General features: G+C 58.7%; 1 protein-coding gene across 1 annotated transcript in view; it reads left to right on the top strand.

Moving 5' to 3' along the window:
* Positions 1-1,180: 1,180 nt before the first annotated feature.
* The window catches only part of MN1 (MN1 proto-oncogene, transcriptional regulator), a 41,660-nt gene continuing 31,347 nt past the window's right edge, over positions 1,181-11,493 (top strand). The window contains exon 1 of the mRNA XM_084762810.1: positions 1,181-5,757. Coding sequence (XP_084618936.1) covers positions 2,040-5,757 — 3,718 coding nt within the window. The 5' untranslated portion in view covers positions 1,181-2,039. The remainder of the gene's footprint in view (positions 5,758-11,493) is intronic.

Raw genomic sequence — 11,493 nt, 5'->3', positions numbered from 1 at the left:
CCCCTCCTCTTTTAAGAATCCTGGCCTGCCAGCAAAATTGCCTCGCTTTATTTCATGGCAAGGAAAATTAAAGGCCTTTCCGCCCCTCCTCCCCTACTTACACTTTGAGAGGAAAACACGCACACGCATGCATCCTGGCGCTTGGGTGCGCGCGCGTCCACAGAATAAACACCTCCGTCTCCCACCACCTCCAACTTCCAACTTTTAATTGCAAGATAGATTTCAGCCTCCGTGAGGAGTAGAAAGACCTAAACATTTTAAGTAAGATTATTGGGATAAATATTTCATACGAAACAGGGCAGATATTAAATTACTCCTATTGATTTTAGTATCACAATCCAATTCCGTTCTTTGACCTCTTCAGTTTCATTGATCTCTTAAGGAGGCCAACTTCGCGCCCTTCAGGGCCTTGGGCTTTGCGCTTGGGGCCGCAGCAAGGTGTCGCTCCCCCACCCACCCCCACCCCGTGCGCCCTTTGCGCGTCGCTCTTCTCGGGGTTCCGCATTGTCTCGCCTCGCTGCTCCCGCGCCGGGCTCACCCGAAGTGTTCCCATAAAGCGGCCGAGTGTGCGTGGCTTCTTCCCGGTGGAGCCAGAGGCATAGAGCCGGAAGTTGCGGACGGTGGGAGACTCGGGAAGGAGCCAGCCAGTCCCCGTTCCCGGAGACACCTTACTTTGTGTTTCCCATCGGCGATCACCTCGTGAACTTCCCAGGGCCGGCTCCCTAGGGGCGCCGCCTCGGGCTGAAGCACAGGCGACACTTGGCGACTTTCCCTGGGCGAGTCCCGGGGCTCTGCCAGGCGACCCCATTGTCTGTGCGCCCCGCACTGCTCGCCGCCCACCTCCCCGCCCCCTGCCCACCCGGCAGGTCGCTCCGGCTCCAGTTGGGGGTGGGGAGCTCGGAACTGTGTGAATGGGAGAGGGGCGGACAAAGCCTGGCTCCCGCCGTCGTCCTCGGCTCGCGCCCTCCCCAGCCGGGGGCACCCAGGGCGCGCACCCCCCATCGCCGTAGCGCCGGACCCGGAGTAGCGCGGGTCGGTGGCCGGGGCCTGCGCAGCCGGGACCCGGGACCACCTTAAGAGCGAGCCCCGCCCCCGGGCCCGCTCGGGCGGCGCTGATTGGCGCAGAGGTAATGGCTGGAATGGATTGCTGAAACGCAAAACTTGTTGCTGCTTCTCCCGGCGCCGGCGAGAGGCAGACGCGGAGCGGGATCCCGGACCTCGCAACGCCCCGCCCGCCCCGCGCGCCCTGCTCGCCCGCGCGGCCCCTTCCCGGGTCCGAGGGGACCCGCGGAGCGCGGAGGCGGGAACCGCGGCTTTCGGAGCAGCCGGGCCCCGCGCCTGCCCTACCCGCGCGCGGCCCCAGACGCCCGCGAACTCGCGCGGCGACCAGCGGACGAGCCCGAGCCGCGGAGCCGCGCGTCTCCCGCAGCCTGCGCTCCCGCCCGGGCGCCCGCATCTCCTGCTGCGGGGCCAGCACCAGCGATGAGGAGCGGAGCGGCCGCTCTTCCGAGCAGCTGAAGCATTCGCCGCCGATCGCCCGCGGCCGACTGGAGGTGCGGGAGCCGGTGCGGCCCCGGCACGGGGACTCCGGGCAAGGGAAGGACCAAGGGGCTCCCCTACGGTCCCAGCCACCGCGCTGTGGACTCCAGAAGGTGATCGTTCTGCTCGCCCGCCCCCTTTCCCTCCCCCACCAACCTAACTTTTTGTCTCAGCCCCGTTGGCCGCCGGGTCTCCTCTCCGCATACCCACCCGCGGCCGTGCCGTCCACCCGGGGCATGGGCCCCACGACAAGGCTCCAGGAGGCGCAGCGGCCTCACAAGACGTGAGAGGCCCGCTTGGGTCGATTCCGAGGTTCTGGAGAGCTGCGGAGAGCTCCCAGCCAGCGCCCGCGCGCCCGGCCCGGGTGGCTGTGAGCGCTGCGCCCTGCGGTGCAGAACGTCCCGGAACGCCAGAGCCGCGGCTGAAGCGAGTAGCTGGCCCGAGGCGCGCAGTGGAGCAGGCTGTCATGCCCTATTGATCTCCCCGGTCCCCCGCCAAGTATGTTCGGGCTGGACCAGTTCGAGCCCCAGATCAACAACCGGCACGCTGGTCAGGGCGAGGGGAACTTTAACGAAGCCGGACTGAGCATGAACGCCCACTTTAAGGCTCCCGCTTTCCACGCCGGGCCCCCTCCTGGCCCTGTGGACCCTGCCATAAGCTCTCTGGGCGAACCCCCGATCTTGGGTTTGAACATGGAGCCCTATGGCTTCCACGCGCGCGGCCACTCCGAGCTGCACGCTGGGGGGCTGCAGGCGCAGCCTGTGCACGGCTTCTTCGGTGGTCAGCAGCCTCACCACAGCCATCCGGGGGGCCACCACCCGCACCAGCATCACCCCCACTTCGGGGGCAACTTCGGTGGTCCGGACCCAGGTGCTTCGTGTCTGCACGGGGGCCGGCTGCTTGGCTATGGGGGTGCAGCGGGCGGCCTGGGCAGCCAGCCGCCCTTCGCAGACAGTTATGAGCACATGGCAGAGAGCCAGGGGCCGGAGGGCTTCGGCCCGCAGCGGCCGGGAAACCTCCCGGACTTCCATAGTTCGGGCACCTCGGGCCATGCGGTGCCCGCCCCGTGCCTGCCGCTGGACCAGAGCCCTAACCGGGCTGCCTCTTTCCATGGCCTGTCGGCCTCCAGTGGCTCGGATTCTCACAGCCTGGAACCCCGGAGGGTGACGAACCAAGGAGCCGTAGATTCGCTGGAATACAATTACCCGGGCGAGCCGCCCTCAGGACATTTTGACATGTTTTCGCCCTCTGACTCCGAAGGGCAGCTGCCACACTATGCTGCGGGTCGCCAGGTTCCCGGGGGCGCTTTCCCGGGTGCTTCAGCCATGCCCAGAGCCGCAGGCATGGTGGGTTTGTCCAAAATGCATGGCCAGCCACCGCAGCCGCCGCCACAGCAGCAGCAACCGCAGCACGGAGTGTTCTTCGAGAGGTTTGGCGGGGCCCGAAAAATGTCCGTGGGTCTGGAGCCTGCGGTGGGCTCCCGGCACCCGTTGATGCAGCCTCCCCCGCAGCAGCAGCCCCCACAGCAGCCGCCGCCGCCGCCACCGGGGCTTCTGGTCCGACAGAATTCTTGCCCTCCTGCGCTCCCGCGGCCCCAGCAGGGAGAGGCTGGCACACCCAGTGGCGGCCTGCAGGACGGGGGCCCCATGCTGCCCAGCCAGCATGCACAGTTCGAATACCCCATCCACCGGCTAGAGAACCGGAGCATGCACCCGTATTCTGAGCCTGTTTTCAGCATGCAGCATCCCCCTCCTCAGCAGGCGCCCAACCAGAGGCTGCAGCATTTCGACGCGCCCCCCTACATGAACGTGGCCAAGAGGCCGCGCTTTGACTTCCCGGGCAGCGGCGGAGGCGTGGACCGCTGTGCCTCGTGGAATGGCAGCATGCATAACGGCGCCCTGGAAAACCAACTCTCTCCCTCTGCCTACCCAGGCCTCCCAGGTGAGTTCACACCGCCTGTGCCGGACAGCTTTCCCTCGGGACCGCCCTTGCAGCACCCGGGGCCGGACCACCAGTCCCTGCAGCAGCAGCAACAGCAGCAGCAACAGCAGCAGCAACAGCAGCAGCAGCAGCAGCAACAGCAGCAGCAGCAGCAGCAACGCCAGAATGCGGCCCTCATGATTAAACAAATGGCGTCCCGGAACCAGCAGCAACGGTTGCGACAGCCTAACCTGGCCCAGCTAGGCCATCCTGGGGACGTGGGCCAGGGCAGCCTGGTCCATGGAGGTTCTGTGAGCGGCTTGGCCCAGACTAACTTTGAGCGCGAAGGCGGTGGAGGGGGTGCTGGGCGCCTGGGTGGCTTCGAGCAGCAGCCCCACCTGGCACAGGAGAGCTCGTGGTTCCCTGGTCCACACCCGCCGGGAGACCTGCTACCCCGGAGGATGGGCGGCGCGGGGATGCCGGCTGACTGTGCGCCGCACGACCCTGGCCTGGCGCCTCCCCCTGCTCCTGGTGGCTCAGGGGTGCTCTTCCGAGGCACTCTGCAGGAGCCTCTGAGGATGCCAGGGGAAGGCCACGTGCCCGCGCTGGCCTCGCCGGGGCTACAGTTTGGGGGCAGTTTGGCGGGCCTCAGCCAGTTGCAGTCGCCTGGGGCCGGTGTGGGACTGCCCAGCGCTTCATCGGAGCGACGGCCTCCGCCTCCGGACTTCCCCGCGCCAGCTCTCGGGGCCCAGTCCGGCTTTCCATTCGGCTCCGGGAGTCGGCAGGCCACGCCGCACAGCGCTCCAGGAGTGAACTCGCCCCCGGGCGCGGGCTCGGGCAGCGGCAGCTCCAGCACCGGCGGGGGCGCTTACCCGCCGCCGCCGCCGGATTTCCAGCCCGGCCAGCGCAACTCGGCCAGTAAGCTGGGCGCGCTGTCTTTGGGGTCCTTCAACAAGCCCAGCTCCAAGGACAACCTGTTCGGCCAGAGCTGCCTGGCTGCGCTCTCCACGGCTTGCCAGAACATGATCGCCAGCCTGGGTGCTCCTAACCTCAACGTGACTTTCAACAAGAAGAACCCACCTGAGGGGAAGAGGAAACTGAGCCAGAACGAGCCCGACAGTGCGGCTGCGACCGGCAACCCGGGCTCGGATTACTTTCCCGGAGGGACGACTCCTGGGGCCACTGGACCCGGAGGCCCTTCCGGCACCAGCGGTGGCGGCTCGAAAGCCTCAGGACCGCCCAACCCTCCCATCCAGGGGGATGGTACCAGTCTCTCCCCCAATTACACCCTTGAGTCAACGTCGGGGAACGACGGCAAGCCCGTCCCTGGGGGCGGTGGCCGGGGAAGGGGACGCAGAAAAAGGGACAGTGGTCACGTGAGCCCCGGGACCTTCTTTGACAAATACTCTGCAGCTCCCGACAGCGGGGGAGCGCCAGGGGTGAGCCCTGGGCAGCAGCAGGCCCCTGGCTCAGCTGCGGGGGGAGGCTCGGTGAACGAGGCCCGCGGGCCCACGCCCCACGAGAAGGCCCTCACGTCCCCGTCGTGGGGAAAGGGAGCTGAGTTGCTCCTAGGGGACCAACCAGATCTCATGGCATCCCTGGACAGCACAGCCAAGTCGGACGGTAGTTCCCCGCACGTGGGCAGCGAGTTCGCCTCTGACGAGGTGAGCACAAGTTTCGCGAATGAGGACGAAGTGTCCTCCAGTTCTGACAACCCTACAGCCCTGGCCAAAGCCAGCCGAAGTCCCCTGGTGACCAGCTCACCCAAACTCCCTCCTCGGGGCGTGGGTGCCGGGGAACACGCACCCAAGGCTCCAGCGCTCGGCCTGGGCATCTTGTCTACCTCTACCTCGACCCCTGACAGCTATGGTGGGGGCGTGGGCACCGGGCATCCCGGCACACCGGGCCTGGAGCAGGTCCGGACCCCGACGAGCAGCAGTGGCCCGCCGCCTCCTGACGAGATCCATCCCTTGGAGATCCTCCAGGCCCAGATCCAGCTGCAGAGACAGCAGTTCAGCATCTCGGAGGACCAGCCCCTGGGCCTCAAAGGTGGCAAAAAGGCAGCAGCAGAGTGTGCCGTAGGGGCCTCGGGGCCACAGAATGGTGACAGCGAGCTGGGTAGCTGCTGCTCCGAAGCGGTCAAGAGTGCCATGAACACCATCGACCTGGACTCCCTGATAGCAGAACACAGCACCACCTGGTACATGCCCCCTGACAAGGCTCTGGTGGATGGCGGAGACGAGGACAAGACGCTGGCGCCCTGGGAGAAGGCCAAGTCACAGAACCCCAACAAAGAAGGTACATATACCAGCCTTCCTTGTTTTCTGGTGCCAGCCCTCGCGTAGGGGAGACTTGGGCACCCTCTGGCTGCACCCGGCTGGGCTGGCTGTCAGGTAGATTCTGGCTTTCCTGGTGGCAAGAACGTAGATTTTCCCCCCTTTGGAGACCCTCCTGTGGTGGTGCCTTCTACCTCCCGGTTTCAGCTGAGTTTTTCCGAGTTCAGGCCTTGTTGAAGCTGGGCCCTTCCCGTAGGTGTTCTGGGCCCTCTCTCTCAGGGCGGGGGGGGGGGGCCGCAGGACACCCGGAAGGCTGTCCCCGACCCCCTTTTCCTCTTTAGCCTTCTTGCTGGAGTTGCCTTAGGTGGCAATACTTTTGCAAAGTCCCGGCTCTAGTGTGGGCAGCGTCACTCAGAGGCCAGGCCTCATTGGATGTTTGTTCTGAGAGAACAGCTCTTTGGGCATTTAAGGTAAAGTGTTTCACAGGAAGAGCAGAGCACCTGGGGACCTGACAGGGTTGTAGGCAGCCACCACAGTCTCAGACGTGTCTGCTGCCTAGCAGCGACCACACCACTCCTGGGCGGCATCATTTGTGTCTGGGGGGGGGGGCGGCGGCGCGTGTGACTATGTTTTCCTAAGACACAAAGGACCTTCGTTTGTCAATATCTCTCTTGGTGACAGATGTCCAGGCCCAGGTCTCATTTCCACTCAGAACACCCCTCCCTAGCAGGCCTGGGGGCTTTTAAGGTGGTAGGGGACAGGGCCAGTCTAACAGCTTTTAAGTGCGAAGATGAATAGGCTGCACTGAGTTTCATTTTATTTTATTGGGGGGGTGGGCTTGACCAAAAAAAAAACCAACCAACCAAACAAACAAAAAAACCAACCCATAGCGAGCAGCTTTTTAAAATTGGTAACATTGTTTTGCCTTAACCCCCTCCCCCGTCCCCCACTTTCTTGCTTTGCTTCTAAATCCCAGTCAGCTTCTCCCCGTTTTGCTAGACAGAATATTACCATGGTGCCTGTGGCTGGCAATTGAAGACTGTCTTTCAAAAAAAAAAATGTGTCCTTGATCACTGCTCTCTGTTGGACCCTCCCACGGTCTGGTCTGGTCTGCCCTGTCTTTAAGTATGGGTTTGGGAGGATGTGCTTTAAAATACGATAGTCCCCTTTAGGGAGAAGGAAGGTGGGCATTTGGGGGGGGATCTACAACTCTGTCTGGGGACTCTTCCTTAGCGTTTCTGGTTCCTGAGCGTGGCCTGGCTGCTTTTCTCTTTGTTCCTTCGGTTACTGCCCAGCCTGGGATGCCCAGACGCTCTCATTTAAAGCACGGTGTTTAGCATGCAGGGCAGACACCAAGCCCCGCAACTGCAGATTACTCCCAGGCAAGGCCAGAAATTGCTTAGTTTGGGATCCTCAGCTCAGCTCACCGATCCCCCACCCACCCACCCACCGCACTGCTCACCCCCAGGCTCTGGCTCTTAAAACGGAGCTGGACACCGTATCCTGCTGCCCCCTTATTTTCTTGTGTATAACATCTCGATCTGGCCCAATCGATAGTCAGTTAGCACAGAATTCAACCTTGTCACTTCTCCTGGCCCAGCCTGCTACCCCCCCCCCATGCCATCATCCAAGTAATTAAGAACACATTGGCCAAAATGGGGTGAGAAAAGTTTGTTAAAAATTAGATAATTAATAAAGAGTGCTGGCTAGTGTTTCCCCTTCCAGTCCTTGGACCGGTCTTATAGGTAGAGAAGTGTTGGGAGCTTTAATGAAAAAAAAATTTTTTTTTTTAAAAAAATGTATCTTCTCACCTGGTCCTCAATGGCAGAGGTGCAGGCTTGCAAGTGCTGAAACGTCATTATAGAAAAAAAAATTTTTTTTAAGCCTGTTTCAGTCTCCCAGTAACACACACAAATAGAAGCTTGTGCCATTTGCTTTTGGGTTGACTTCCCCCATGTAAACTGGAGGAGCACACTCCTGTGTGAGGAGACAGCGAAGCTTCCGTGGAGCCCAAAGGACTGTCTGCCTCCCCAGTCTGGTGAGGACACCCACTTGACCTCCTTTGTCCCCCGCTCTGAAGGAGGAAGGGTTAGGACCCTAGATCAGTCGAGGAGTTGAGGTGTTTGAACGCTGCGGCATGAGCTGCGAGCTTGATAAGGTCTCTGCGACTCTGTCTCCCTCACGGGTAGTAAATAAGGATGATTAAACTTTTCATTATGATAAGACCCCACAGTTCCATCCGTACAGGTTGTACATAAATACGCAGGGCTTTCTGTCAGCGTCTGAGAGCCCTGGCTAACGACCAGGGAAGAGAGACACTTTGAAATAAGTCAGAAAAAAAAAAAAAGAAAAAACAAAAAACAAAACGGTCCATCTCTTAAAAGTCCCGCCGCCCCACCAGCTGGAGTCGGGGTGCCCAGTGGGCCGTTGAGCCTTCACCTTCCTGCTCAGAGAACGCCTCCCTCAGCCGCCCTCCTAGGCAAAGGCCATTTCTGTAAGGATGATATTTTATTTTGTCCCGATGTAAAACATGCCAGTACTAATGTGATTAAATATTAACTCTGTTTCTGAAATTCTCTGCTCAGATGACAAAAAATACTAGTCGGTGTTTTACAAAGTGATGCGTGCTGGGAGGAGAGGTCTCTGGGGCGGCAGGGGCGAGTGTGCGGCCCCAGGGACGTGCCCGCTTGTTCTTTGGGCTGTCGGTGGTCCCTGGGAGGGGAGGAAATGTGACTGGCCCATTGCAGTTCTTAAAAAAAGTCTAGACCAGGAGGTCGTGTAGCCATGAGGAGAGCGAGCTTCCCCACATGACTCGGCCCTCACCTCTCAGCTGCCCAGACAACTTTTGATAGGGAAAACCCCGCTTCCACGTATGCACACACGCACACACACGCATACACACACGCGCACGAGGCTTCCTGCGCAGAGTTGGAAGCGGAGGAATGGAGGGGCGTGAGTCAACCTGAGCCTGAGGTGATTCAGACATCTGTTACGTCAGCAAGGATGACATGGGTTTAAGATAGTTGGCCAGCCCTCTACCTATGTGGAAAATGTTGTTGGTTTGGGGGAATGTCAAGACGCAGAGGGAGGAAAGCTGATAATAGAAGGTAGACAGTGGGCATTGACTTGGGGCAGAATCTGTTTTCTCTCTTCCTTTGCCCTACGTGACTTTCAGACCGGGGGGATTATCCGTGTTCTTACTAAACTCTAGACTCTAGAGGGTCTTCCACACACAGTCAGGCTGAGGCTGCCTCGGACTGCCTCTGTCGGCGTGTCACACCCAGACCTTGCCCTGTCCCCTGCTTTTGGAAGTCATGTGGCTTTTTTTTTTTTAACAGAGACTCTGGAGAAATACTTGGGATTTCATGGTTCTCTGTGTTCCCATAGGAGCACGGGGCAGGGCAGCTAGGCCTACAGGAGTAGAACCCTAGGTTTTGTTGGATGCAAGGGTCCTTGAGGAAGGAAGGCTTGTCCTGGCTAAGCAAGCCCTGGCTGATGGCGCCGTCTGTCCAGCCTCCTTGAACTGGAGAGAGAATTTTGAAGTCTTACCGGGGACTTTCCCTGGGAAAGTAAGCCAGCATTGCAGTTGGCATGGCTTCATGTGACTTCTGTGCCCCACGCTCCTGAGGTGCTAGTCAAGGGTACTGTAAACCGATCGGGGCCCCTTTTGTGCAGCCGACTGGTGCCCCGGCTGCCCACTGCCTGGCTAGCAGAGGGCAGATAACTACTGTTCTCCTAGGCTTGTTTAATATTTCATGGCTGTAATAAACCTGTCTTCCTTGCCCGCCTCCCGACATAAAACCCCAAGTAGCACATCTGCAATTATACATTTCTACTAAATATTAATAAAGGACAGGGGGCTTTTTTTTAAGGGGCTGATGCTCTGTGGGGTTGAACTTGGCACAGACTTGGCTCCTGCATTTTTTTTTCTGTTGTATTTTTTTTAATTTTATTTATTTATTTTTAAAAATTTAAGTTACTAGTGCGTTCCAATATGCACTGCTTACTTATAGTGACACACAACTTGGGCCGGTTGAAAGGCTTTTCCTCACGACAGCCTTCGCTCATATAAAATCCATTTAGATTTCTTGCAAGGCCCCTTCAGACCGGAAGTGAGAGGCTGTTGAACCCCACTCCTGTTTTATTGAGGGCTCTAGGAAAGGCGCGTGGGTGGCCTAATCTCATTTCTCTTTCTAGCAATGAAATTCTATGATTCCTGATATGATTTTGTTTGCCTGACAGAAGTATTTAAATTTCTACAAAGAATCTTAATAGGTCCTGAGAATAGAGCCGCCTTTGCCAACAAGCTACCCGATCCGCTCTCCTGATATAAAATATGCATCTTGAATACACACTGCGAGATGACCAGGTTAAACGAGAGCGGTGAAGTTCTCCTCTGTGGGAGGGGCTGGCTGCAGGGGACCAGGGACTCCTCGACACTTTGGAATCCGGCAAATCACTAGTGGCCCGTTTCTCTCCACTCGAGTGACAATAACATTGGATTGTGTTCCTTGCCCAGGGAGCAATCTGCTTTGCCAAAACCATTTAGGAGATAAATACTGTCAGTTAGGAATACTGTATTTACCTCTGTTTGGCTAATTTTAGAGATGAAAAGCCTGCAGCTTTGTATAATGGGATCAAATGTCTGGGGAGTGTGTGGGGACACGCAGGCCACAGGAGACACCGCCAACTCCTCCCTCGCCCCAGGGTCCTCAGCTAGCATGTTCCCCTGTACCCAGCAGCCCGCTCGCCTGCCTTCCAGCCTATTTGGCTAAATTCTCCGTTCTCTGCCGAGGAGAAGCTGGATTAGCCCAGCGTCCTCACCTTCACTTAAATCAGGGTCTGTCTGGTGGGGAGGTTTGCGAGGCTGCGCCTAGTTTTAGATGTGTCTTGGGTAGATAGAGTTGAGTGCGGGATTTGATTGCTCACGGCAGACATGTTGATAGATTCCCTTGGCGGTGTGCAGTGGGGAAGAGCGGCGTTTGGAGTTTCCTGGCCCCCTCATCCCCTGGCTGAGGCCACCAGAATAAGTAGTCTGGGAGCTTGTTGGAGAGAGTGTAGCTCAAGTGGGGTTCGAGTCTTCTGTCAGGTCTTGGGGTGACAAGCAGAGGAAAGCAGTCCTGTGTGTGGCTTCTCCTCACGCACACACACACACACACACACACACACACACACACACACACACACACACAGGCAGAATCAACCTGCACACGGCCGCCTGTGTTTCCCTCGCTCAGATCTGTGCCCTCTTGCCTGCCGCCTTCAATCTGCTTTCCCAAAAAGTAAGCTAATCCTGGACTCGGTGGCCACAGACAGGCTCTGACTCCGTCAAGGGATGGAACGGGTGCAGATCCCAGAACTGTTAATGACAGAAGGCCAGCGTTGCAGGCCACGGGTCTGTGGGTGGGTTCAGATTGGAGTGTCTCAGCAGCAGCAGACACGAGCACACTTTGCTGGGGGGCTGTGTGTGAACATTGTGGTGAGAAAGTGTCTTCCTGGCTAAGTTCAGCCAGGTCTGGCTCCCTATGAGGGGAGAAACCTTTGAATCAGTGATCCATCCCTGCCTCCTCCAACCGTGGGCATCGGACGCTGGTGGCCATTTGTGAAAATTCTGCTCTTTTATTGTAATTTTTTTTTGTTCCGATGATGTGGGTAGAGACGATGCCCAGCTTTCAAATGAGTCATGGTTTACCCTGCAGGGGCCCTCTGCGCGAAGGCACGGCTTCTCCCTTCACACCCCCAACCCCAAGGTGTTTGG

The sequence above is a fragment of the Acomys minous genome (assembly GCF_964271855.1).
Source record: "Acomys minous genome assembly, chromosome: 16".
In the NCBI taxonomy this organism is placed as follows: domain Eukaryota; kingdom Metazoa; phylum Chordata; class Mammalia; order Rodentia; family Muridae; genus Acomys; species Acomys minous.
Note: the sequence above shows the minus strand (reverse complement) of the source record. Positions and strands in the feature narration are given on the sequence as shown.